Source organism: Chiloscyllium plagiosum, unplaced genomic scaffold (genome assembly GCF_037043375.1).
Source record: "Chiloscyllium plagiosum isolate Xiang-an unplaced genomic scaffold, Cpla_swu_hap1 HiC_scaffold_9, whole genome shotgun sequence".
Lineage (NCBI taxonomy): Eukaryota > Metazoa > Chordata > Chondrichthyes > Orectolobiformes > Hemiscylliidae > Chiloscyllium > Chiloscyllium plagiosum.
In genome coordinates, this window is record NW_028270147.1 from 42,547,247 (window position 1) to 42,574,361 (window position 27,115).

General features: G+C 39.9%; 1 protein-coding gene and 1 long non-coding RNA gene across 13 annotated transcripts in view; one reads left to right on the plus strand and one right to left on the minus strand.

Moving 5' to 3' along the window:
- Positions 1 to 27,115, plus strand: part of mast2 (microtubule associated serine/threonine kinase 2) — a 412,521-nt gene that overhangs the window by 231,042 nt on the left and 154,364 nt on the right. Inside the window, exon 1 of one of the 12 annotated variants that reach the window (XM_043699138.2) lies at positions 23,303 to 23,539. The exons of the other annotated variants lie outside the window; for them this stretch is intronic. Coding sequence (XP_043555073.2) covers positions 23,466 to 23,539 — 74 coding nt within the window. The 5' untranslated portion in view covers positions 23,303 to 23,465. Of the gene's footprint in view, positions 1 to 23,302; positions 23,540 to 27,115 lie in introns of those variants that run through there. 12 annotated transcript variants of the gene reach the window in all.
- LOC148149132 (uncharacterized) lies at positions 21,425 to 23,158 on the minus strand. Its single transcript, XR_015758146.1, has 3 exons — positions 23,052 to 23,158; positions 22,739 to 22,825; positions 21,425 to 21,544 (listed from the first exon to the last, which is right to left on the minus strand). It is a non-coding gene; the product is annotated as an uncharacterized LOC148149132 (long non-coding RNA).

Genomic DNA, 27,115 nt, shown 5'->3' on the forward strand with positions numbered 1-27,115 from the left:
TTTGAGGTGTCTGCTGTCCATTGTCCACATCTCTGACTTATCCGTGAGTGTTGGTAGCACTGCTGCTGTATAGACAATGAGATTGGTAGCAAGTTTGAAGCCTTTGTCACCAAGCATCTCACAACAGCAATTGGTCAGTACAACTTGCTTTTTGTTCTACAGTATCACTGTGAAATAGGATAATATTTAATAATTTGACCTATGATATTGGTTCTATTGTTTATTTGTTTATTGTGGAAAAAATAGTCACTTTGAATTCAGGCAGTTGGCTGCTGCAGTTTAATAATGAGAACGGGATGGGGCTGAGACAACAAGGAAGCCCAGCACACATTTCTTGAGGCAGATTGTATTTAACTAATTTTCTTGAGTTGTTTGAGGGAATGGCGAGGGTTGATGAGGTAAATACTTCTGATGCAGCATACATGGATTTCCCAAAGGCAGTTGAAGTGCTGCACAATGGATTTTGGACGAAGTTAGAGCTCATGGAACATCGGGGGAATAGTAACATAAATAGCAAACTGACTGAGTGATGAAAGCAGAGGAGGTGGGCAGTGGATGTTTTTGTATTAGCAGAAGGTTTGCGGTAAATTCCCCAGAGATCAGAGTTAGAACTTTGCTTCTCCTAATGTGCAATAATAATATAGACTTCCTGTAAAGGGCATAATGCTGTAATTTAGAGATGTCAGAAAACTTTGTATTGTGAACTGTGAGAAGAATAGTGTAGAACTTTAAAAGACAAGGCAAGTGGAATTTAATGCAGAACTATGTGAAATGATGCATTTTGATGGAATGAACACAGAGAAAATGCGATGTAAAGGGTACAGTTCTTAAGACATGGAACTGAGCATATGTGCATAAACCATTTGAAGGGCAAGAAAGCTTGAGAGCAGTTAATGCCTTGGAAGCCATATACTCCATTATCAGTAGGGGCTTTGTTTTTGTACTCTTAAGACACAGTGTTGGCACGTTTGAAGTAGTGGTTCAGCCTTGACTGAAGTATTGTGTCTTGTTCTGAGTACCATAATTCAGGAAGGATGTGAAGGCATTCACGCGAGTGCAAATAAGTTTCATAGGAATGATTCATGGAATGAGGAACTTCAGCTATGTCGATAATTTAGAAAGTAGTTGGGACTGTTTTATCAGGAGTACCCTGCGTACATGGTGAAACTATGGCATCAATGAAGTTTTTATAAAGGTAAAGTCGCCATAGTCCTACCAGACCATAGGCTGCTTGCTCATTTTAGAGAGAGAGAGAGAGAGACGACTGATGGTGGTTTAACCTGAAGGTCACCATGCTAAGATGAGGGGAGGCGTTGAGAAGGAGGGTCCTTACTGTAACCTCAGCCAATAACTTTTATACGGTAGCAAGTGCAAATTGCTTGTAATATAACCCAAATTCCTTGCATTATAAATTTCAAGGCCTTTGCTTTCATATTGTCGGACAACGCATACAGTCTGTTATGTGCTATTTGCTTACTTTGCAATCAAAAGAATTGAGAATATGCTTTTCAAACTGATATTTTGAGAGTGAGACAATCTTATGTATTACATATGTTGATAAAGATTTTCAAAATCATGAGTGATCTGGACAGACTAGATAGGGGGAAGAAACAGTTCCATAATTGACAAAAGCACCAGTGGTGACATGAGAAAAACCTTTTTCACGCAATGAGTGGTTAAGATCTGGAATGCATGGAGAAAGGTTCAAACGAGGCATACAAAAGGCATTTGAATTATTATCTGAAAAAGAAGAATGTGGAGGACTATGGAGTGGAGGCAGGTGAATGGTGCAAGGTAAATAGCTCCTTATGGGGAGTCAGTATCGATGCAGCAGGCCAAATGGTTATAAATATCTTGTGATTCTAATTGGCAAAATTTAATACTTACTGTGCTTGCTTTTTTCTATATTCACATGAGCTAGGAATTAGGCATTCCTTTTTTTAATCAGTATTCCTCTGACCTACCTTGTGTAAACTGTGACATAGTGATGACTCCAGGCATCGTTGAAGTTTTTGTATGATATATACCATGAATTACTTGTAACATGACCCAAATGTCATGCAGTATAAAATTTCTTATGTTACTGAAGGCCTTTGCTTTCATATTGTTCAGGTAAAGCAAAGGGTTTGTGTTATGTGTTTTTTGTTTACTTTACAATTAAAATGCATATACATGAGAATGCGTTTTTCAAAATGACATTTTGCCTGTTAGTCTTCTGGACCCTATCCAACATGTGGATAAGCAGTTCACAAAGAAACACAAAAAAATTGATGGTGCTCTTTCCCCAATTTCCCCAATGTGGAGTAAGCAAATTTGAAGTGATTATTTGAACATTTGCTGGAATGAGTTTACTTATTTAGTTGCTCTTAAGGGACAGAATTCTAAATTTTTAAGCTGGATTGTAGTCATTCCCATCAAAACTAATGGGCTGAGTTAGAATAGTGTGACCTCCTTAAATTTTTTTCCGAGTTTGGAGCTGTACCTGCTGACTTGCAGTTGATACTAAAACTCTGTCATCATCCTCAATTTAAACCACAGCTTGGGAAGTAACTTGAGATTTGGGTGGTGCATGTGCTGATAGACAGTGTCATAGCTGTCAGGTTACTTTAAACAATCCCAACCGCAGCTTCCTTTATCAGGCAAATGATTCTGACAATTTCTTACCTGAGATACTACTTGAGATGTCAAATACAAAGCCACCATTTAAAACATAATCAGCAGACTGGCTATTTTCTCAGAATCCTATGAATGCTTCCAATCAACATCTCATTTTGCAACAGAAATAGACACATGTTGGAACCTACAAAGCAAAATAGAATAAGCCACCCTCTGGTGCAGTTGGAAATTGCCTGTTGAGGTGTTGTCTTTTGACTTCCTCCATATTTCAGGACCTTGACTACGTCCAGGTGACCCCCAGCGAAATCCACTGGTATGTTTGAAACCTTCTGTGATCAAAGGTGAAACAGGAATTAGAGTGTGTAATGAGCAAACCCAGTGTCTTATGAATTTTATAAGAGGAGTAAATTGAGCCAGGACAATTTAGCAGGGCTAGACCCGATCTGTAATCATAACAATGGTTTGAAGCTGCTTCCAGTTGTTGGTCATAATATGAACCACTAATTAACTCTGTTTGTACTTTTATTGACTACATTCAGCAGTAAACAAATAATAATCAAATATTAATTCAGTATAATTATTGCTGAAGTGATCCTATCTGAAAGTGCAACACCTTTCTAGAGGTAGATTTGACACACTCCAACTTCAGAAGTACTGTAGTGTTATGACCCGTGGGTCTTGGTACAGAATCTGTTACTCAACAGGTATTTACATCACTTAGCAACATAAACACTAACATTAGCTGTAATTGATGTCAGCATCCAGCTGGTAGCTGTCCATCACCGCACTATTATTAACTACCAGTACTTGCCAATCAAAATGAGATCAGGTTTGTATGTTATACTGGTGGCACGTAGAATGAACTTGCCTGTTCTGCCAGATACAACTATGAATGTTCCTTAAACAAGATATGTCTTAGTAAGGTTTTGGCAAATAACAGCCAATATTGCTGTTTTACTGCTAACCACCTGACACTTTAAAATCCATAAAGACATCTACCAACTTGATATAAGCTGAGTAAAAGAAGAGAAGGACACTTGCCAGTGTGCTAAATCTGCTGTTTTTGATGTGAGCAGGTTTGGGGAACTATGGCAGTGAGTTCTTGCTTAAATTTACCATGCAGATTATAATACAGGCTCGGATTCAGAAGTTTGTCACAGTGACCCAGAGGTAATGTGGAATAAAGATCGAAAGCAAAATGCTGCAGATTCAGAATTCTGGAATTAAAATAAAATAAAATAAAATTAAAATACTTATATCAGGAAGAATCTGTGAAGAGAGGAAAATATGTCTTCCTTTGTATTTCTTTACATTGATGATTTTTCAGTTCTGATGAAAGTTATCAAGGGCATACACGTTAGGGGAATATGCAGGTTAGGACTTAGCAGAAGGAATTTTCCAGGAGGTTTAAACTTCCAATGAGTAATTTCCTGCTGCCTGGAATCCTGTACAAATTTCTATGACCCTGATCTCAGGGAAACTTAGATCAGACATATGCAATGTACATTATTACCCAGGAAATGTTAGGAAGTTTAAAACCTAGCATAACACATGGTTAATTCTGCAACCAAGTTTGGATGTATTTTGCAGGATCTGTGACATTATTATGTATCCGTTCACTCCTTTCAAATTTCAGATATTATTGCCTAAAAAGCTGACTTTTTCAACTAGTTCACAGTCAATTAATCTTTTTATATTAAAGCTGCTCCCATCTCAAATAAAGATAGATTCAAGGGGGCAGGATGGGACTGATATGCTAAATATCATAACATTGAAAATTGCAGATAATAGAAAATGGGAACTAGGGCATAAAGGAGAAAAGCAGAGTTCAACTTAAATTTGGGATATGCAGCAATGTAGAATTGAGGTTAAATTTAGAACAGCCATGATCTAGTTGAATGAATCCATGTCCTACTTTTTCCTTATTCTTGTGTTCATTGATTCAAAAGGAAGACATAAAAATGAGGATGACAGGATTGATCATAGGTGAAATATTTAAATGTTATTTGCTCACTGATGGAAACTTATTACCCAGAGAATGACGAGGCTGTAGAACTCTCTGCCACAGATAGCATTTGAGGCCAAAACATTGAATGTTTTCAAGAAAGAGTTAGATATAGTTCTGAGATAGAGTTGTTCGGGGCCGAAGCGATCAAACTGTCTACAGTGAAAATGGGAAAGGGGTACTGACTTGGGTGATCAGCTATGACTACATTGAATGGCAGAGCAGACTCGAAGGGCTGAATGGTCTCATCTCATTTCTGTGTTCTATGTTTCTCTTACCATAATAGCATTAGTCATGAAGTTTGACAATCTTTCAAAATACAACCTGAGAGTTATTTTAGAATCTCTAGCAGTTCAAAGCTTAGAAGTTAGTAATAAGACATTTCCCCGAATTTTGAATAAAGCTGTATGAATACCTTCTAAATGTTGTCCAATGTTTATTGGATTCTTTCCAAGGAATGTGGAAAATACTTCTATTTGGGGTAAATATAATTACATTAACTCAGTATTTTTTGTATAAGTACAAATTATTCAAGTGATTTAATACTGTTGGGAAATTATATTTGAAGTGTGTTTCAAGTTCATGTTGAAAATAAATTATCATTTAATGGCACCAATCCTCACAAATGCTGTTTTAACATTTTTCGTTCCTCGGGGAAAGTAGATTGAGGGATTATATAATAGAATTTCTTAAAATTATGAATGGGTTTCAGTGAGTAGAGTTAGCAGTGATAGAGACATAGAATCCTCATAGTAACTTGGAAACTAGGAGCAGGAATAGGTCTTTCGACCCTTCAAGCTTGCTCTGCCATTGAGTAAGATCATGGCTGATCTTTTTGTGGCCTCAACTCCACTTACCCACCCTCTCTCCATAACTCTCAATTCCTTTCTTGTTCAAAAGATAATGTATCTTAGCTTTAAAAACATTTACTGAGGAAGCCTCAATAACTTCACTAGGCATGAATTCCACATGTTCACAACCCTATGGGTGAAGAGGTTCCTCCTCCATTCAGTCCTAAAGCTGCTCCCCAAATTTTGTGGCTATGCCCTCTTGTTCTAGTTTTACCTGCCAGTGAAAACATCCTCCCCTCTTTTACCTTATCTATTCTCTTCATAATTTTATGTTTCTATAATATGCCCCCTCATTCTTCTAAATTCCAATGAATATAATCTAAGTCTACTCATTTTCTCCTCATAAGCCAACCCTCTCAACTCCAGAATCAACCTAGTGAACCTCCTCTGCACCCCCTTTAGTGCCAGTACATCCTTTCTCAAGTCAGGAGACCAAAACTGCACACAGTACTCCAGGTGTGGCCTCACCTGCACCCCATACAGCTACAACATAATCTCTCTGCTTTTAAACTCAATCCCTTTTGCAATGAAGGACAAAATTCCAACTGTCTTCATAATTAACTGTTGCACCTGCAACAGTTGTGATTCGTGCACAAGGACCCAGGTCCCCTAGCAAAGCAGCAAGCATGCTGCAACTTTTTAACCATTTAAGTAATAATGCTTTTTACTGTTATTTCTCCCAAAAAGGATGACTTCACATTTATTAATATTGTATTCCATCCGCTAGACCTTCGCCCACTCACTTAAACTATGTCCCTCAGCAAAGTTTCACAGTCCTTTGTGCATTTTGCTCTGACGCTCATCTTAGTGCCATCCGCAAACTTTGAAACACTACACTTGGTCCCCAACTCCAAATCATTCATGTAAATTGGGAATAATTGCGGTCCCCACACAATCCCTGAGGCATACCATTAGTCACTGACTGGCAACCAGAAAAACAGAAATGTATTTATTTTGAATATTTTGTTGGCATGGACAGATTGGACAGAGGGCCTGTTTCCATATTGTACAGGTCTATGACTCTCTTTAAAGAATTGAGTGAGGACAAACATGCAATCATCAGTGAACATTCCATTTTTGTCCTTATGATGGAGTGAAGGTCGTTGATGAAGAGCTGGAGATAGTTTGGGTTGAGGTCAGTACTCTGTGGAACTCCTCTCCAGCAGAAATGGCCTGGAGCTGAGATAACCGATCACCCCAGATGTCCTACTTCGTGCTAAGTATATATCCAACCAGAGAGTTGGGGTGGTCCTGTTCTTTCGGCTTTACAGCTGTTTGATGCAACTGAATGGCTAGTTAGGTCTTATTCAGAGGGCAGTTAGAGTCAACCACATTGCTATGGGTATGGAGTCACATAGATCAGGTAAAGAAATTAGATTTCCTTTCACAAAAGGCATTAGTGACCCAGGTAGGTTCTTGTTGTAATGGTTACGTGACCACCATCAGAGTGGCTTTTAATTCCAGATTTTTCTTTATATTTAATTCAGACTTTACCGTGATTCCATCCCATGACCTCACAGTAACCTGGAGTACTAGGCCAGTGACATTACCACTACATCATCACCTCCCCCTCATGGAGAATTTATACATAGTCAGAAATGAATTTGAATGAAAATTGGGCAATCTGAAATGCAACATGGTTCATAAAGCTCATGTTGATATATATTTTATATAAATGGTGATGTTGGACTTCAGTGTTAGTATTTTGCATCAGTGTTTACTGTGGAAAAGGATATGGAAGATACAGAATGTAGGGAAATAGATGGTGGCACCTTTCAAAATGTCCATATTACAGTGGAGGAAGTGCTGGATGTCTTTAAACGCAAAAAGGGTATTAATTCCCAGGACCTGATCAGGTGTATCCTAGAACTCTGTGGGAAGCTAGAGAAGTGATTGCTGGGCCTCTTGCTGAGATATTTGTATCATCGATAGTCACAGATGAGGTGCTGGAAGACTGGAGGTTGGCTAACATGGTGCCATTGTTTAAGCAGGCTGGTGAGGACAAGCTAGGTAACTATAGACTAGTGAGCCTGATGTCGGTGGTGGGCAAGTTGTTGGAGGGAATCCTGAGGGACAGGATGTACATGTATATGGAAAGGCCAGGACTGATTAGGGATAGTCAACATGGTTTTGTGCGTAGGAAATCATGTCTCACAAACTTGATTGAGTTTTTTGAGGAAGTAACAAAGAGGATTGAAGAGGGCAGAGCAGTAGATAGGATCTATATGGACTTCAGTAAGGTGTTCGACAAGGTTCCCCATGGGAGACTGATTAGCAAGGTTAAATCTCACGGAATACAGGGAGAACTAGCCATTTGGATACTGAACTGGCTCAAAGGTCGAAGACAGGGTGGTGGTGGAGGCTTGTTTTTCAGACTGGAGGCCTGTGACTAGTGGAGCGCCACAAGGATCGGTGCTGGGTCCTCTACTTTTTGTCATTTACATAAATGATTTGGATGCAAGCATAAGAGGTACAGTTAGTAAGTTTGCAGATGACACCAAAATTGGAGGTGTTCAAAGTTTGTGAGAAGATTTGTAGCTCGGGTGCTCGTTGTTGTGGTTCTGTTCGCCGAGCTGGGAATTTGTGTTGCAGACGTTTCGTCCCCTGTCTAGGTGACATCCTCAGTGCTTGGGAGCCTCCTGTGAAGCGCTTCTGTGATCTTTCCTCCGGCATTTGTAGTGGTTTGAATTTGCCGCTTCCGGTTGTCAGTTCCAGTTGTCCGTTGCAGTGGTCGGTATATTGGGTCCAGATCGATGTGCTTATTGATTGAATCTGTGGATGAGTGCCATGCCTCTAGGAATTCCCCAGCTGTTCTCTGTTTGGCTTGTTCTATAATAGTAGTGTTGTCCCAGTTGAATTCATGTTGCTTGTCATCTGCGTGTGTGGCTACAAAGGATAGCTGGTCGTGTCGTTTCGTGGCTAGTTGGTGTGCATGGATGCGGATTGTTAGCTGTCTTCCTGTTTGTCCTGTGTAGTGTTTTGTGCAGTCCTTGCATGGGATTTTGTACACTACATTGGTTTTGCTCATGCTGGGTATCGGGTCCTTCGTTCTGGTGAGTTGTTGGCTGAGAGTGACTGTTGGTTTGTGTGCTGTTATGAGTCCTAGTGGTCGCAGTAGTTTGGCTGTCAGTTCAGAAATGTTCTTGGTGTATGGTAGTGTGGCTAGTCCTTTGGGTTACGACATGTCCTCGTTCCGTTGTCTTTCCCTTAGGCATCTGTTGGAGGTGTAGTGGACAGCGAAGAGGGTTACCTCAGATTACAACAGGATCTGGACCAGATGGGCCAATGGGCTGAGAAGTGGCAGATGGAGTTTAATTCAGATAAATGCGAGGTGCTGCATTTTGGGAAAGCAAATCTTAGTCGGACTTATACACTTAATGGTAAGGTCCTAGGGAGTGTTGCTAACAAAGGGACCTCGGAGTGCAGGTTTATAGCTCCTTGAAAGTGGAGTCGCAGGTAGATAGGATAGTGAAGAAGGCTTTTGGTATGTTTTCCTTTATTGGTTAGAGTATTGAGTACAGGAGTTGGGAGGTCATGTTGCGGCTGTACAGGACATTGGTTAGGCACTGTTGGAATACTGCATGCAATTCTGGTCTCCTTCCTATTGGAAAGATGTTGTGAAACTTGAAAGGGTTCAGAAAAGATTTACAAGGATGCTGCCAGGGTTGGAGGATTTGAGCTATGGGGAGAGGCTGAACAGGTTAGGACTGTTTTCCCTGGAGCGTCGGAGGCTTAGGGGTGACCTTATAGAGGTTTACAAAATTATGAGGGGAATGGATAGGATAAATAGACAAAGTCTTTTCCTTGGGGTCAGGGAGTCAAGAGGACAAAGGTTTGGGGTGAGAGGGGAAAGATATAAAAGAGACGTAAGGGGCAACTTTTTCACGCAGAGGTGGTACGTGTATGGAATGAGCTGCCAGAGGAAGTGGTGGAGGTTGATACAATTGCAATATTTAAGAGGCATTTTGATGGGTATATGAATAGGAAGGGTTTGGAGGGATGTGGGCCGGGTGCTGGCAGGTGGGACTAGATTGGGTTGGGATATCTGGTCGGCGTGGATGGGTTGGACTGAAGGGTCTGTTTCCATGCTGTACATCTCTATGACTCTAATCCTTGCTACTGTACTCAAACATTCTTGCAATGAAGGCCAACCATTTGCTTTCTTCACTGGTTGCTGCTTATTTTCAACAACTGGTGAAAAAGGGCATGTTGAACCACCCCCTTTCCCAATATGTTGCCATTCAGATAATCTGCCTTCCTGCTTTTGTTACCAAAGTGGACATCCTCACTTTTATTCACATTACACTACATCTGCCATCTATTTCTCTCTGCACTCAATATGTCCAAATCCTGCTAAAGCATCTCTGCACACTCTTCGTAGTTCACGTGCACATCCAGCTTTCTGTCATCTGAAAACCTGGATATATTCCTTTTAGTTCCGTCATCTAAATAATTATTATATGTATTGTCAATAGCTGAGTTCCTTGTGGTACCCACTAGTCACTCTCTGCTCCTCAGAAAAAGACTCATTTTTATTCCTACGTTTTGAATCGTGTCTGCAAACCAGTTCTCATTTCACTTCAATACACTGCCACCACTTGCATTTCCTTTACATGCTAATTTCGTATGTGTGACCTTTTGAAAATCCAAATAAACTTCATCTACTCATTCCCAACTTTACTAATTATAAGTCTGAAAACTTCCAGTAGATTTGTCAAGCTGATTTCTCTTTTGTAAATTCACGCTGGCTCTTTTCGATCCTGCCACTGTCTTCCAAGTGCTTTGCTATGAAATCTTTTAGAATGGACTCAAACATTTTCCACAGTATCGATATCAGGCTAGCTGGTCTGAAATTCCCTGTTTTCTCTCTACTTTTATTAAATAGTGGGTTACGTTTGCTACCCTCCAATTGATGTAGAGAAAGAGGCTTTTCAGTCAACTCTGTATTGGTTCACCATAGAAAGTTCAATCATTCCCTATTGCCAGCTCTATCATGTTGGCTCTGCAAGTTTATTTCCTTTAAGTGCCGGAAATGTGTTGCTGGAAAAGCGCAGCAGGTCAGGCAACATCCAGGGAACAGGAGAATCGACGTGACGTTTCGGGCATAAGCCCTTCTTGGTAGAACTAACAATGAGATGCTAACATGGTAAAACTGCAAACTATGACTCTTTGGCTCTGATCTCCAGCATCTGCAGACCTCACTTTCTCCTCCGATATTTCCTTTAAGTGCCCACCCCGTTTTCTTTGAAATTATTCATGGTTTCTGCTTCCATCACTTTCACGGACATCAGGTTCCAGGTCCTAGCTTACTTAAATCCTTAGATCCAAATCCCCTAGTACTGGAAGGTGGGACTAGTGTACATTTAGCCAAGCTTTGGTGGAAGAGATTTGATGGGCAGAAAGTACGCCTCTGTATGAAGGTATTCTATGAAACACACTGTACCTTTATGCTTTCTATCAGTGTGACATGTGACATTCTTGTATAAGAAGTGTCTATTTTACTCTGTTCATTTAGACAGCATTTAATTGGTTAGCAGCCAGCCAGCTAGTCAGTTAAACATCATTACCGTCCAGCCAGGAGATCAATCCTGGTTCAATGAGGAGTGCAAGAGGACTCTTGGTAGAACTAACAATGAGATGCTAACATGGTAAAACTGCAAACTATGACTCTTTGTGTGCTAACAGCATAAGTGGCAAGAGCCGTCAGGATAAGCAATTCCATTACCAATGGATCAGATCTAAATTTCACAGTCCTACAACATTCAGTTGTGAGTGGTGGTGTACAATTAAATATCCTCAACCTCAATAATGGCAGAGCCTAGTGCATCAGTGTAAAAGATAAGGCTGAACCATTTGCGGCCATCTTCAGCCAGATGTGCAAGTGGATGATCCATCTCAGCCTCCTCCAGTGGGTCCCCAGCATTACAGATGCCCATTTGACTCACTTGACATGATATCAAGTGAGTCTGGAGGCTTTGAATACTGCAAAGGCAATGGGGTCCTGACAACATCCCAGCAATAGTACTGCATCAGAACTTGCTGTTCCCCTAACCGAGCTGTTCCAATACAGCTAGAACAGTGGCATCTACTCGACCAATGTGGGAAATTGCCCAGGTAGCCCTGTGCACAAAAGGCAGGTCAACTCCAACTCTGCCAATTACCACCCCTTCAGGCTGCTCTGGATTATCAGTAAAGTAATGGAAGATATCAACAACAGTGCTATCAAGTAGCATCTGCTCAGCAATAACCAGCTCCTTGGTGCCTAAATTGGGTTCCACCAGGACTAAACAGTTCCTGACCTTATTGCAGCCTTGGTTCAAATTTGGTCCCCATTCTACCATTGTCGCCAGGCCAGGGCATCAAACCTGGGTCATAGGAGAGTGGAGGAGGACATGCCAGAAACAGCACCAGACATTCCTAAAAAGGAGGTGTCAACCTGCTGAAGCTACCAAACAGAACCACTTACGTATCAATAAGTGATCCCACTACCAAAGAATCAGATCTAAGCTCTTCAGTCCTGCCAGATTTAGTCATGAATGGTTGTGGGCAATCTTTGGATAAGGCAGCTCCATACTTATACCCATCCTCAATGATGGAAAAGCCTAGCACGGCAATGCAAAAGGTATTCACAGCAATCGAGAAGTGCCAAGTGGGTGATTCATCTAGGCCTCCTCCAGTTGTCCCCATATGCCAATCTTCCGCCAGTTTGATTCACTCCACGTGATATCAAGAAACAGTTGGAGGCATTGGGTACTGCAAAGGCTATGGGTCTGACACCAGTTCAACTGTAATACTGAAGGTGTGTACTCCAGATCTTGCTGCTGCCCTAGCCAAATGTTCCAGTGCAGCTACAATACTGACAGTTAGCCTACAAAGTGGAAAATTGCCCAGGTATGCCCTGTGCGCAAAAAAACAAGACAATTCAAACCTATCAATTACCATTCCATCAGTCCAATGTCAACCATCTGTCAAGTAATAGCACAATTGATGACACCTTCTATCAAACAGTACTGGCTTAGAATCTGCTGACTGAGGCCCGGTTTGGGCTCCATCATGGCTTCGTTGCTCCTGACCATCTTATAGATTTCATTGAAACATGGACTAAAGAGCTGAATTCCAGAGTTGAGGGGATGGTTACAGTCCTTAACACCAAGGCTGCATTTGACCTTGGCATCAAAGAGCCCTAGCAAAATTCAAGTAATTGGGAATCAGAGACAAATCTTAGTGGTTACTGCAATCATATTGGCACAAAGGAAAGTAGTTATAGTTAATGGATGTCAGTCACCTCAGCTGTAGGACATGACTTCAAGGTAGTGTCCTAGACCCAACCATCTTCACCTGCTTCATCAATGACTTTTCCACCATCTTAAGTCAGAAATGGTGATGTTCATTAATGACTGGCAGCTTACAGCCTCAGTCGATTGCCTGTGTTGGGTTTGCACATTCTCCCTGTGTGTCCGTGGATTCCCTTTGGGTGCTCTGGTTTCATCCCACAGTTCATACATATGCAGGTTAGGTGAATTGGCTATGCTAAATTGCCCATAGTGTCCAGGGGTGTGCAGGTTAGGTAGCTTAGCCATGGGAAATGCAGGCTTACCGGGATAGGATAGGGTAGGATAGGTTAGGCAGCAAGACCTGGACAATATCCAGGTTTGGGCTGACCAGTGGCAAGTAGCATTTGTATTACACAAATGCCGAGCAATGGCTATCTCCAACAAGAGTGAGTCTAACCATCACCACTTAACATTGAATGATCTTGTTATCATTGATTTGACCACTACCACACCAACACATTGCACAAATGTAGCAAACAGACCTTCATTTATATTCCATTTCCTTTGTCGTCTTAATCATTTGCAGTACCTGTAAGCTAACTTTTGGTGATTCATTTACCAGGACATCCTGTTACTTCAGTACCCCAAATTCCTGCTGTTTCACTGCATATAAATAATATGTTGTTTTCAATTCTTCGTGCCAAATGTCCTTTTCACAACAGCATCAGCAAATTTAGCACCCATATATTTGATCCCTTTGTTCAAGTCATAGATTGATCCCCTGATCATAGACTGTAAAAACTTGAGGCCCCAGCATTGGCTCCTGCTATACTCCATAGTTAGGTGCCAAGTTTTGAAAAACCCATAAAAATCTGGTCTCCGTTTCCTGTTTCGTAACCAGTCCTTAATCTGTGCTAATGTGTTAACTCCTACTCTTTGAGCTGTTATTATGTATCATAATTTTTGCTGTGGTACTTTGTCTAATGCCATCTGGAAATCCAAGTGCACACTACCTACAGGTTCTCCTATTCACATGGTTTGTTACTTCCTGAAATAAATCTTAAAAAAATGTCAAACATTATTTTCCTTTTGACAATTCAGTTTTCCTTCCATATTTTATTTTGTTTGTCCAGACCTCTGATGTGTTACAAATCCTTATGGAATTTGTGCATCTTTTCTTTAAATTTAAACTCCTTAACTTTTTAGTTAGTCATGGATGATATACTTTTCAACTCGAGTCTGCCTGTCTTTAAGAGATATGACCTATCTATTAACTGAATTTCCCAGTTCATTTGAAAAGCAAACCTAAGATGCTGGAAGTATTGAGCAGCATCCGAGGAGAAAGAAACAGAATTAGTGTTTAGTCCTGATGCAAGATTATTAGCCTGAAATATTAACAACCTCATTCATCAGAGCTTCTGCTCAATATGCTGAAGTGTATGTTTTTAATTTTTCACTTAAGAAATGATACATAAACTCAGCCACTAGAGGGAGAAAGTATACTGGTCCCTTCTGTGCTTTTTTTTATTGGTGCAGTATTGTTATTCATTTTCATCATAATTCTGGCTGAAACCGAACTCATTACCCTTCACAGGTGAGCTGATTTTGCTTATGATTTATCTCTACTTTGTCACTTGCTGAACAGGATGGTTTAATCAGGTTTATGCGTCAGCAGCTGAAGACACCAGCTGAGAAATGCTGAAACTCCTCTCTCATTGGTGACTCGTAAATTAAAGATTTACTAAGATTTCGTCAGATCCTATCTGTACATTTGGTGATTACTTTGCATTTGTAAAAGTTGGAAAAATATTGTACAGTTAATTAGTAATTTTGCATAAATTGTGAGTGGTGCTGTTTTTACCAAAATATCTACAGCAAATAGAAGTCATTAAATTTCTAAGATGCTAATTGACTTAATACTCCTTGATTAATTATTATAAGACTAGTTTTATGTACAAACGTGGTTCAAACGTAATTTGTTCTATTAAGCTGATATTTTTGCTATTTAGAGTCACTCAAAAAGATAAACTCCTCTGTGTACTAAAGCACCCTAGTACTCCATAAAGGAGTAGTCCGTGACTTATGCACTTCTCCCCTACACATTTCCCCTCTCACCTTGAATCTCTGCCATCTTGCAGTTGACCTTTCTACCCTAGGAAAAGCCTCTGACTATCCACCTTATCTGTTGCCTGTCATAATTTTGTAGACCGCTATCAGGTCACCCGTCAGTCTCCGTCTCTCCGGTGAAAACAATCCAAGTTTATCCAACCTCTCTCATAACTAAAACCATCCAGTGACCAGCCACCATCTTGGTAAATCTTCTCTGCACCCTCTCCAAAGCATCCATGTCCTTCTGATTGTGTGATGACCAGTACTGCTTGCAGGTATGGCCTAACTAAAGTTTTATACAGCTGTAACATAACTGGCCAACTTTTATATTTGATGCCCCAGCTGATGAAAGCTTTATGCCTTCTTGATCACCTTATCTACTCTGTGATCTGACTGGGACAAAAGCCACTGACTTCTTCATTAATAACAACTGTCCCTAATTTGGCAAAAATCAACTGAATACTTCAGCCTTTGTCCAAGAAGTAAAGTATTAGTATAACAAAGGCTGAAGGTGTGACTTAAATGCAAGTTCTTGCTTTGAGTTGCAGTTTCTATCTGAAGATCATAGCATCATGTTTTGACTGCAAATGTAACGTAGAGTGCTACCAATTCTTAAACAACCATTGCAAGTATTCGAGCCCTCCACAATCACCTGATGAAGGAGCGTCGCTCCGAAAGCTAGTGTGCTTCCAATTAAACCTGTTGGATTAAATCCTGGTATTGTGTGATTTTTAACATTGCGAGTATTCGGAAGGAAATTTGTGTAAATTAAATGTATTAATTATGCAACCTCCTTGCTATTTTGATTCCCTACAGTGTGGAAACAGCCCCTTCGGCCCAACCAGTCCACACCCACCCTCTGAAGAGTAACACACCCAGACCCATTTCCCTCTGACTAATGCACCTAACACTATGAGCAATTTAGCATGACCAATTCACCTGCTCCACAAAACTGGAGCACCCGGAGGAAACCCATGCAGACACAGGAAGAACGTGCAAATTCTACACAGACAGTTGCCCGAGGCAGACAGTTGGAATCGAACCTGGGGCCCTGGTGCTGTGAGACAGCAGTGCTAACCACTGAGCCACCGTGCCACCCTATTTGTTTGCATGTGAATAATGTGGGTTCTTTCAAAGTAGAATTAATATTACTGATTTCAAGGCAGGAGCAGTGCAATGCAATTTTATTCAGGTTTATTCAGTCTGTCTAACTTTATAAAGTGGTTGTTCAGCAATTTAAACAGTTAATCCATTTACTGCTTAAGTTTCAGCATGTCTCAGCATCCTAGGAACTCTAGCCTTCATTTTTTTTACATGGTTGTGAATTCCACCTCATCGTATTTCTCTCACTTCATAGGAAAGAAATTTGTTATTGCAATTTGAAGTCGCAAACAAGCTTCATTCTTCTAATTGTAGCTGGGTCTTATGAGTAGGAAGGTGTGAGAAAAGAAATGGATCTGTTTCTAATTCACTATGCATTTACCCAATTTCGTACTAAATGTTTCTGCGGAATGTTTTACTTTATGAAAACAGGCCCAGTTTGAAACAAATGTGATGAGAAATTCAGTCCCATACTGTGAAGATATTTATGTTACCTAAGGTATCATGGCGCCAGAATATCTTAAACTCGTAGTCTGTTTTAGCACCTTTGTCCATACGAACAGCTGGAAATGCTTAATTATCTGGGCGTAAATCATACATTTTATAAATTGCTTGTATTAAACCATGCCATACAACTAGCCTTTCTTCTTACTCCCAATTGCCAGTGCTACTTTCTTCCCTTCATCACTTAGCACACCTCTCAGTTGTCTAGTGTTGCTCTGAGGCCAGAGTGCTACTGCAGTTCAGAATTCTAAAACAATTCTGGTGTACTTTTTCTGAGTAGAAACAGATTAGAGTGGACAAAGTGCTGAGAGAGAGAGTGTCTAGCAGAGCTCGTCTTCAGCGCCTGACAAAGTACTTATGAATATGTATACTCCACACACCTGTGTCAACACAGCAGTTGCAAATTCAGACATGAAATGCTTATCATAATTTTTCAATCTCCTCTAAGACTTATTATGCCTTGTGTTGTTTTCACTTGTTACTAGGTGATTATCAACAAGAGAAATCAGAATCCAGTTGCTCCTTACACGTTAATGCTGGTGAATTGAAGTTCAGCCTTAATTTAAGCCTTTTTAAAGGAACTCTATAGCCTACAATTCATCCGCGTGGCAATTTTAGCTGCGCAAGTACAAATGGGTACCAAGCTAAAATTCACTTCACAGAGGGAAACCGAAGAACAAATTATCACGCACATTTCTCAATCAATCAGTTTTAGTATTTGCCCCTTAGTTACATGGAGGTGGCATAGAAAACTGGTAGTAGGGAAAGAGAAAAGATGAAGAAAAACAATTTTCATTATAAGTAGTTGGCTAATCACTGGATTTTCTTCATATTTTCAGACTGGTTATCCATGTGCCAAAAGGAATTGTTAGCAAATGGGCAAAGTGACATCTGACCTTTGGACAATTGAAGAGCTATAATGTTGAATGTATATATAATTATCTGATAACATACTTCTACTTTTCGAGTACACTTGTGCTTTATGTTTTAAAGGTGTAGGAAGAAAACAAAGTGAAATACTGTAAAGGCAACCCCAGTATGCATTTATGATTGAAGATGTAGACATTAAGAATTACAATTTCTGAGATATTTCAACCAATTTTATGTTAGCAGTATATGTAGCATGGGCTTTGCATAAGCAGGACTGACAATAATGAACTCACTGTGAGAGTAACCACCTTTGTGGCAGAAGAAAACAAATATAATGCAGAAGCAGAATGGAAAAGGTAAAAAAAAAAAGGAAAGAAAATGAGAGAAGCAAAATCACAGGAAGGTATTGAACCACTCTAGGTTGCTAATGAGACAGTGGCAAGTCAGTGGCATCTGTGTCAATAGATGAAGTATTATGAAAAAGCAATGATATGAAGACACCTGTTTCTATGAGGTATCACATAAAAACATCAATACAGACATGACTTAGGGTAAGAAAAGAATGGAATCTGATCGCACCAAACATATCTATCGTTGTCCTGTACATTTGCTGTATCGTTTCATTTCCGGTGTCATTGTGGCAAGGTTAAATGATGAAACAAAAACCAAGAAACAAATTCACTTAGAAAGAAGCGTAGGTTTCCTTTGAGTGCTCCAGTGTCCTCCCACAGTTCACAGATGAACAGGTTAGCTGGATTGGCCTTGGGAAATATAGGGTTACAGCTCAGATTGGGATGCTCTTTGGAGGGTCAGTGTGGACTTGATGGGCCAAATAGCCTCCTTCCCTACTGTAGGCATTTGATGTTTCTATGATTCTATGAAGGGAGAGTTGAGATAGTGGATGGGTTATAAACTGATAGGGGATATTTGGAAGGTTGGTTGTACTTAACGTTGGTATTTCATTAGAGGTGAATGAGCTGCATCTGAGAACGCTGAGAGAAAATGCCAATACACTGCCTATGATTGTCCAATGACCTTCAAATACAGAGTGGTGCCCGAGAACTGGAGAATTGTGAATATTACACCTTGTCCAAAAAAGGGTCAAAGAATAAACGCAGCAACTTGAACCCAGTCCGTTTAACATCATGGTTGGGGCTAGTTGGAACGCACAAACACAAGGCAGATGAAATTTAATGAAATGTGGAGTAATCCAGGAATTTCAGGAATAATAAGGAGGGCAATATGAGCTGGAGACCTCTGGATATATCGGCATAAATCATTGAAGTTGGCAGAGCAAATTGAAAAAGTGGGTGAAAAGAAGTATGGGATCCCAACATAATCAGTGCAAGCACAGAGTGCAGAAGCAAGGAAATTAAAATGAATGTCCCAAAAAACAGTCATTGAACTTGAAATGTTAACACTCTCTCTCTCCACAGATGCTAATAATAATGCTAAATGAATACTTTTCATTAGTACTCACACTGGAAAAAGGTAATGTGGTTGAGGAGAATACTGAGAAAAAGGCTACTGGACTGGATGGAATTGAGGTGCATAAGGAGGAGGTGTTAGCAATTCTGGCAAGTGTGAAAATAATAAGTCCCCTGGGCCGGATGGGATTTATTCTAGGATTGCCTGGGAAGCCAAGGAGGAGATTGCTGAGCCTTCGGCTTTGATCTTTATGTCGTCAATGTCTACAGGAATAGTACCAGAAGACTGGAGGATAGCAAATGTGGTTCCCCTGTTCAAGAAGGGGAGTAGAGACAACCCTAGTAATTATAGACCAGTGAGCCTTACATCAGTTGTGGGTGAAGTGTTGGAAAGGGTTATAAAAGATAGAATAATCTAGAAAGGAATAAGTTGATTCGGGATAGTAACACGGTTTTGTGAAGGGTAGGTCATGCCTCACAAAACCTTATTGAGTTCTTTGAACAGGTGACCAAACAGGTGGATGAGGGTAAAGCAGTTGATGTGGTGTGTATGGATTTCAGTAAGGTATTTGATAAGGTTCCCCACGGTAGGCTATTGCAAAAAATACAGAGACATGGGATTGAAGGTGATTTAGCAGTTTAGATCAGTAATTGGCTAGCTGAAAGAAGACAGAGGGTGGTGGTTGATGGGAAATATTCATCCTGGAGTTCAGTTACTAGTGGTGTGCCGCAAGGATCTGTTTTGGGGCCACTACTGTTTGTCATTTTTATAAATGACCTGGATGAAGGCGTGGAAGGATGGGTTAGTAAATATGCAGATGATACTAAGGTTAGTAGTGTTGTGGATAGTGCCGAAGGAAGTTGTAGGTTACAGAGAAACATAGATAAGCTGCAGAGCTGGGCTGAGAGGTGGCAAATGGAGTTTAATGCGGAAAAGTGTGGGGTGATTCACTTTGGAAGGAGTAACAGGAATGCAGAGTGTTGGGCTCATGGTAAGATTCTTGGTAGTGTAGATGAGCAGAGAGATCTCGGTGTCCAGGTACATAGATCCTTGAAAGTTGCCACCGAGATTAATAGGGTTGTTAATAAGGCATACGGTGTGTTAGCTTTTATTGGTGAAGGGATTGAGATTCGAAGCCATGAGATCATGCTGCAGCTGTACAAGACTCTGATGCGGCCACATTTGGAGTATTGTGTACAGTTCTGGTCACCAGATTATAGGAAGAATGTGGAAGCTTTGGAAAGGGTTCAGTAGAGATTTACTAGGGCGTTGGCTGGTTTGGAGGGAAGGTGTTATGAGGAAAGACTGAGGGATTTGAAGCTGTTTTTGTAAGAGAGAAAAAGGTTGAGAGGTAACTTAATTGAGACATAAAATTAAGGGTTAGATAGTTTGGACAGTGGGAGCCTTTTTCCTCAGATGGCGATGGCTCGCACAAGGGGACATGGCTTTAAATTGAAGGGTGATAGATCTCGGACAGATGTCAGAGGTAGTTTCTTTACTCAGAGAGTAGTAGGGGCGTGGAACGCACTGCCTGCAACAGTAGTAGACTCACCAACTTTATGGATGAGAATGGAATAGTGTAGGATAGATGGGCTTCAGATTTATTCCACACGTTGTTGCAACATTGAGGGCCAAAGGGCCTGTACTGCGCTGTAATGTTCTATGTTCGATGTTACTCATCTGTCATTTCTGAATGCAAATGCATAAGTATAACATATCTCTGAGGGATACATGGAAAAAAAAATCAGAAGCAATCAAGTGACAGGAAATAGTATATATTAACAGAGAATGATAGAAAATTGATCACTGATTTTACTGCAGTGTTAATATTATTATGTTTTTTTTGACAAATGCACTTTGCTGATGTAATAGTTTGTCGACATTACTGATTGAAGCTGATGGTGGGCCATGTGGTGTATATATATAACTTGGCATAGGCAGCATGTTTGTATGTTCTGAAGAAAAGTCACTGGACCTGAAAGGTTAACTCTGCTTTCTCGCCACAGTTTCTGCCAGCTGAGTTTCTCCAGCAACCTGTTTTTGTTTTACATTGTTACATACCATGTACAGAGCATAAGCTGTATCAGTAAGTCAACGAGACAAAAGAGAGGCCTACAAATGCTGGAGATTAGTGTTGAGACTGTGGTGCTGGAAAAGCAGGTCAGGCAACATCCGAGGAGCAGGAGAATCGACGTTTTGGGCAAAAGCCCTTCACCAGGAATGATGCTGGGAACCTCAGGGGTGGAGAGATAAATGTGAAGGGGGGTGGGGGGAAGGTAGCCGAGAGTGCAATAGGTGGATGAAGGTGGGAGTAATGGTGATATGTCGGAGAGGAGAGTGGAGCCAATAGGTGGGAAGGAAAATGGACAGGTAGGACAAGTCATGAGGGTGGTGCTGAGCTGGAAGGTTTCTTCAGTTTCTTCATTTCCCCTCCCCCCACTTTACCCCAGATTCAACTCTGCACCGCCCTCTTGACCTATCCCATCTGTCCATCTTCCTTCCCACCTATCCGATCCTCACTGAGAGTTCCAACCTCTACTCTGACCTCGACTTTTTTCCCTAGGGATTCCTTCCTCCAAACTTTAGATTACTTACAGAGCTTTAGATTACTTACAGTGTAAACCTGTCATTGCTTTTCACTTTTGCTCCCTGGCCTTGCACCACCACGACTACATCCACATCAGTGTAATCATCTTAATGGCAGGAGTTGATCAGTGCAGATAATCTTAGAACTCTGCCAGTAACTGTACTGACCAATATGGTCCACTAGATGGAGTTTGGTCAATCTGAAATGCAATATGGTAGGTGAGTGTATGTTTTAATTGTGTTTTGTTAATTTAGTAATTTAGATTATTTCAACTCCGAATGAGCAGTATGACACATATGTGGTGAGCTCTTTAAACTAGCTCCTTCTGCTCAATAAGAAATATCTCACGGAACCTAACTCCCTCTTTACATTGATTTTTATGGGAACACCTGTTTCACTTAAAGTCATTTCACTTAAAGTCACAATATTCAGGAATACAACCACAACTTTAAATGAGGAAATTATATTTGTGCAATATTGTTTTATCCTGTCACATAAGTTATTATCAAAATTAATGTTGCTACGATATTCTATTTGCATAAGGGTTTTTGTTTCTGCTGTGATTCTGTTGTACACTGAGCTGTGGATACCACGTGCACATTGTGTACTTTCCATTTCCTTTTTCTTGAGGATGATGGATTTTTTCAAGCTCCAGCTATAAAAATAATCCCTAATTCTTTCGGACTTTGTATCTGGGAGCAGATTCAGCTCTGGTGCCTTACAGCTTTAAATAGTTTGTATTGCTAGACACCATTTTATCACATATAAAAATAATTGTTTACCACAGCTGGCAAGCTGTAATGGAATCAACCATTTTCACGTGTATCTCAGTGTAGGAGTCTTTTGTCTGCTGTACTAAAATACATTAAGGACTATAGTTATTGAATACCGTTGGTTTGGTAGTCTTTTGTTGATTCAGAAAGGTTTGATGTTTGTTGTCACTTAGACTCAATATGTGCATAATGGCTGTTGAGTTTAGTACAATTGACTGGAGGCATATTGAACACCTAGCACTAAGAATTCACAGCCCTGAGCCATCAACTTGGCATAAAACATGAAAAAGATATGTGGTTACAAATGCAATCTGAGTGCTGAACAAATGCTATGACACTTCTCCTGACGTTAACTGAAATTTGACACTCTGGGGAACTGAGCAGGTTATTGTTGTTATGTGAGCAGCATTTTAAGATCACTTTGATTAAAACATTCATCTTTTGTATGTTAAAGTTGATTTCTCCATCTCTGAAAATGCAGAGAGTAAGAAGTTATTGTATATTTTTCTCCCTAATGTACTTTTTTGACACGTGAAATTACATGATAACAGGAAATGATGTTAAGTAGCAGCTTCAAATGCAAGTTTTGTGTTTTTAAAACTGCAGTGGAAATTCTGTACCCTGGGGTGCTTTCCTCGTGATATGATGCAATCTTCATACGCAAGTCTTCTTCTGCCTTTTAGCTGTGTTTCTTTGGTACAGTGGACCTATTGAAAAGATGTTAAAAAGATCCTATTAATTGCTGTGTGTGTGAAAATTTTGAAATCGGATTTCATGATTTTTGTTTATCAAATACATTTCCTCAGGACCACTTGCAATCATGGCAAAAATAAACAGTGTTTGCATTATTCAGTAACTTTTACATATACATTCATTATCCTGATAACCATAAGGAAAATATTTTAGAGCTGTCTCACTTTAATAAATACATACTGTTGCTTCTGATAATACGTTCATGCAAATTGTACAAGGGTGTTGAGCTTTAGCCACAGATTGTATTCTATAGGTCAGAGACAGCACATGAGCATTGACTGATTTTGTAAAGCAGGTTAGCCAAAAAAAACAGGTTAAATTGTTAATGTAGCAGCAATTGATCCTTTGGTCTTGAATGCCTTCCTTACAGTGCAGCGAGCTTCTGAATCTGCATCTAGTTCAGCTTGAATTTCCATCACCTGCACACGCATAGAGAAGCAGGCATAATCAATAGACAGCAGAGCAGACGACACCGGCATTCTGCCTTTCTGACTAACCTTAATGGAATAACTTAGTGGTCTGGAGGGAATAGCTGAATGCTTCTTAGTGGTTAGAGAGTACTGTATTCTGCAGCCATGACAAGTATAAAGGATCATGTCTGATTCTTTTTGGACTCTGCTCTCAAATTTCTCTATGCCGGACACAAGCATGCTCCGACGTTCAAAAAGGTACAGTATTTTACATTCCATTCTGCTATAATCCTGCCATGCTGAGTCCCTTTTTCACTGAAATAATGCAACTAATTATTGTATACCTGCATTCCAGAAAATGGTTCTTTCTCGTGTAACAGTTACCAAAATGATATATGCTTCATAAGATGTAAGAAAGATTTTCTAAATTATGCTGTAGTGAATGACATTGCGTTGCAGATCATCAGTTTTGAAAATAATGACTGTGATCTAATGATCTTTTTATATAGAGGATGAATCTTCAGCTAAAGAAATTGCATATACGAGAAATATCTGGGTTTATTCTACCAGTTGAAGGGCAATGCAGTGTTCAGTAGCTTGTGTTATTAGAGAATGCTGGGTACTTGTGCTATTATACTGAGAACAGTCAAACTAGGTTAGGTGAATATAGAAGGATAATGAAGGATTGACCTCAAAAATTGATGGAACATTACATGTTACTGTAATTTTAGTAGTCTCGTGCTTTAAATTGGTCCCACTTGTCAATTTCTCAAGCTGCAGTTTGTATTTAATAATCCCATTTTATAAAACAAAAGGACTTTGTCACAATTCAATGACGGAACGGTATCTCCATTTTCTGTTTCTTTGATTGGAACTACAGGTACAAATTCTTTGACTATGCATTCTGATCTGTTCAGAAATATCAAAATAAATGTTATTAAGCTTCAGTTATTTTATGACATTGTATCTTGTTTTTTATTTTCAAATATTAATATCTTTTATCCCTCACTTGCAACTTAGCCAAAAATAGCATTAAGCATAATCCTCAATCTGGCTGGATGTGTTATTTAAACATTTTAGTCATCAATTCCACCCCTCCCCCAACTCTGACTACTTTGTTCATATCTTATACACAAAGAATTCACCAATATGTAATGTGTGGTTTTTTTTCTCTCTTCAGTTTAAGTAATGGCTTCCTTTTGTTCCAGTTGGAAGTGCCTTGCCAATGCTGGGGAGTGTGTACTTTTCCACTTGTGAAAATGCTGTCAGCATCAATTGATCATAAATTGCGTATATTCTGGTCAGAATCAGAAGGTCTGTCTATTCCATCCAAGTCAAAAACTATTATTATACATCCTCAAAGTGCTGTGGCTCAGAGGGATCACTAAGTCAATCTGAATTTTGAGTAACTTCATGATTTAGGCCAGCACCTCCAAAGAAAACTGCAACTGTCTAAACTCATTCATTGACTGAGAGATTTGATAGAGAGAGAGACTTCATCTGATCAGTTGGAGTTAAATCATTCCCTTTAATTACTAATCAGTCTCGACAGGAATCATGTTTTCACTTTTATAATTTTTCCTCAAATTCACACCTGCCTATGTGTGACTTAATGTGTCAATAAAAACCCATTTTTGAGAGTTCTTTTTACTTGCTGGTCTACTCTTTCATGTGTTGAGCTCTACTTGATTTAAAATGAGATAGAATTGGTGGTTAGAGGAGTCCATCTACGTTAAGTGAAACTGCGAAAAAGTGCATTGTTTCTTAAAAAAAAGTCTTGTCGTTCTGCAATTAATCTTGAGGGGATTAGTTGAAACTAGGACAATCTGCATCAGTGAATAAACAGTATTTCCAATGGTGCTGCTTGAAACTTGCAACCAGAAGTAAATTCTTCCCCTCCTTGAATTTGAATTAATTATAATAATTTTGGAAGTCTGTACATTGTATTGCCCCAAATCATTGATTTATATTTTAAAATAATCAAAGTGCAGATCTTGTTGCGGCCTTGTTGTGACATGGTGAGTTTAGTCTAAATTTGCCTCGTGTAAGGCATATTTTAAAATTAAATTGCAGATTTCAACTTGAAGGAGTTGGGAGGTCTAATTCAAAATGAGAATAATGCTTTATTTGCATTGAATTTTAATGCTTGATATCAATTTGCTCCCCCCCCAACCTTTCACCACCAAAATGAACCATTTTTATACTTTTTGACAGGAGGTGATATCGACTCATGATATTTTAGGTTTCTACAAAATATTCTGTTGTATTCAACTTGACCACAATCTCCCTTAAATGGATTCATCATCCTCGATGATCAAGATTTCACCACGAAAACTGGTTATCTAATCATAATAGAGTAGTGCTGCTTTAACCATGAAAGCTGTCTTTTGTATGCACTTGATGCTGTCATATCCCTTGTGCCCTGATGCCTATTTATTCTATATTTTGGAAAACAGATTTAACAGTCCCTGATGAGCTAAGGCCAGTTGAAAACCATTTTTGTTTACATTTAATATGTGAGTGAAGGTGGTTGGACCTAGGATATGACATGGATGCCTTTAGTTTATAATTTGGGGCTCTTATGGCACAGTGTTAGAGTCCTTACCTCTGAGCAAGGCGCCTAGGCTCACATCCCGACTGCACCAGAGGTGTGTAAGAACATTACTGAACAGATTGCTTCAAAACTAACTGCATTGAGGAGCTTCAGGTACCAACAGTGTAGTAGTAGCCTTCTTACATAGAACATAGAACATAGAAGAATACAGCGCAGTACAGGCCCTTCGGCCCTCGATGTTGCGCCAATCCAAGCCCACCTAACCTACACTAGCCCACTATCCTCCATATGCCTATCCAATGCCCGCTTAAATGCCCATAATGAGGGAGAGTCCACCACTGCTACTGGCAGGGCATTCCATGAACTCACGACTCGCTGAGTAAAGAACCTACCCCTAACATCTGTCCTATACCTACCCCCCTTAATTTAAAGCTATGCCCCCTTGTAATAGCTGACTCCATACGAGGAAAAAGATTCTCACTGTCGACCCTATCTAAACCCCTAAATCTTATCACTGGACCAAGAGTCCTGCCTCTCCATAGGTGTGTAATAACATCTCAGAAGATTGATTTAAAAATATGTACATTGAGGAACTCGTGCAACGATGTCCAGAGACTGAGATGGTTGTCCTGCCACAACCACGACCTTTGTGTTCAGTAAGACCTCAACCACTGAAGCAATTTCCCTGTGGTTCCCATTTATTTCAATTTTGCCAGAACCCCTTTATATCATTCTCGGTAAAATGCTGCTTTGATGTGAAGGGCAGTAATTCTTGTCTTACCTGGGGAGTTCAGCATTTTTTTGTCCGTGTTTTGACCATGACTCTCATGAAGTCAGGAACCAAGTGGCTCTGATGGAACTCAAACTGAGTGTCAGTAAGCAGGTTATTGCTGTATAAATATCACTTGATAGCACTGTCAATGGCAGCTTCCATAATTTTGTTGATGATCAAGGGCAGACTGATGGGTGGAAAGTAGCTAGGCAATTTGTTCTGAATTTTGTGATAGATAATGACGACTGATTGTTTCCTCTCATGAGTAGCAATTTAAAATTCTCATGAAAAAGTTCTGAAAAATATTAGAATACATTTCCACATAATTGTGAAAGCATTGCACATTTTCCACAGGGAATATTTCAGATGGAGATAAACATTTGAACAAAAGTAGATTTTGAGCTGTTAGCAACAAGCTAGCAGTTACAGATACAACAGTCAAGTACAGTAAAGAACTATGGTTGACTTATGTTTTAAAGAAGCAACCACATTGGACACCCTTGATATA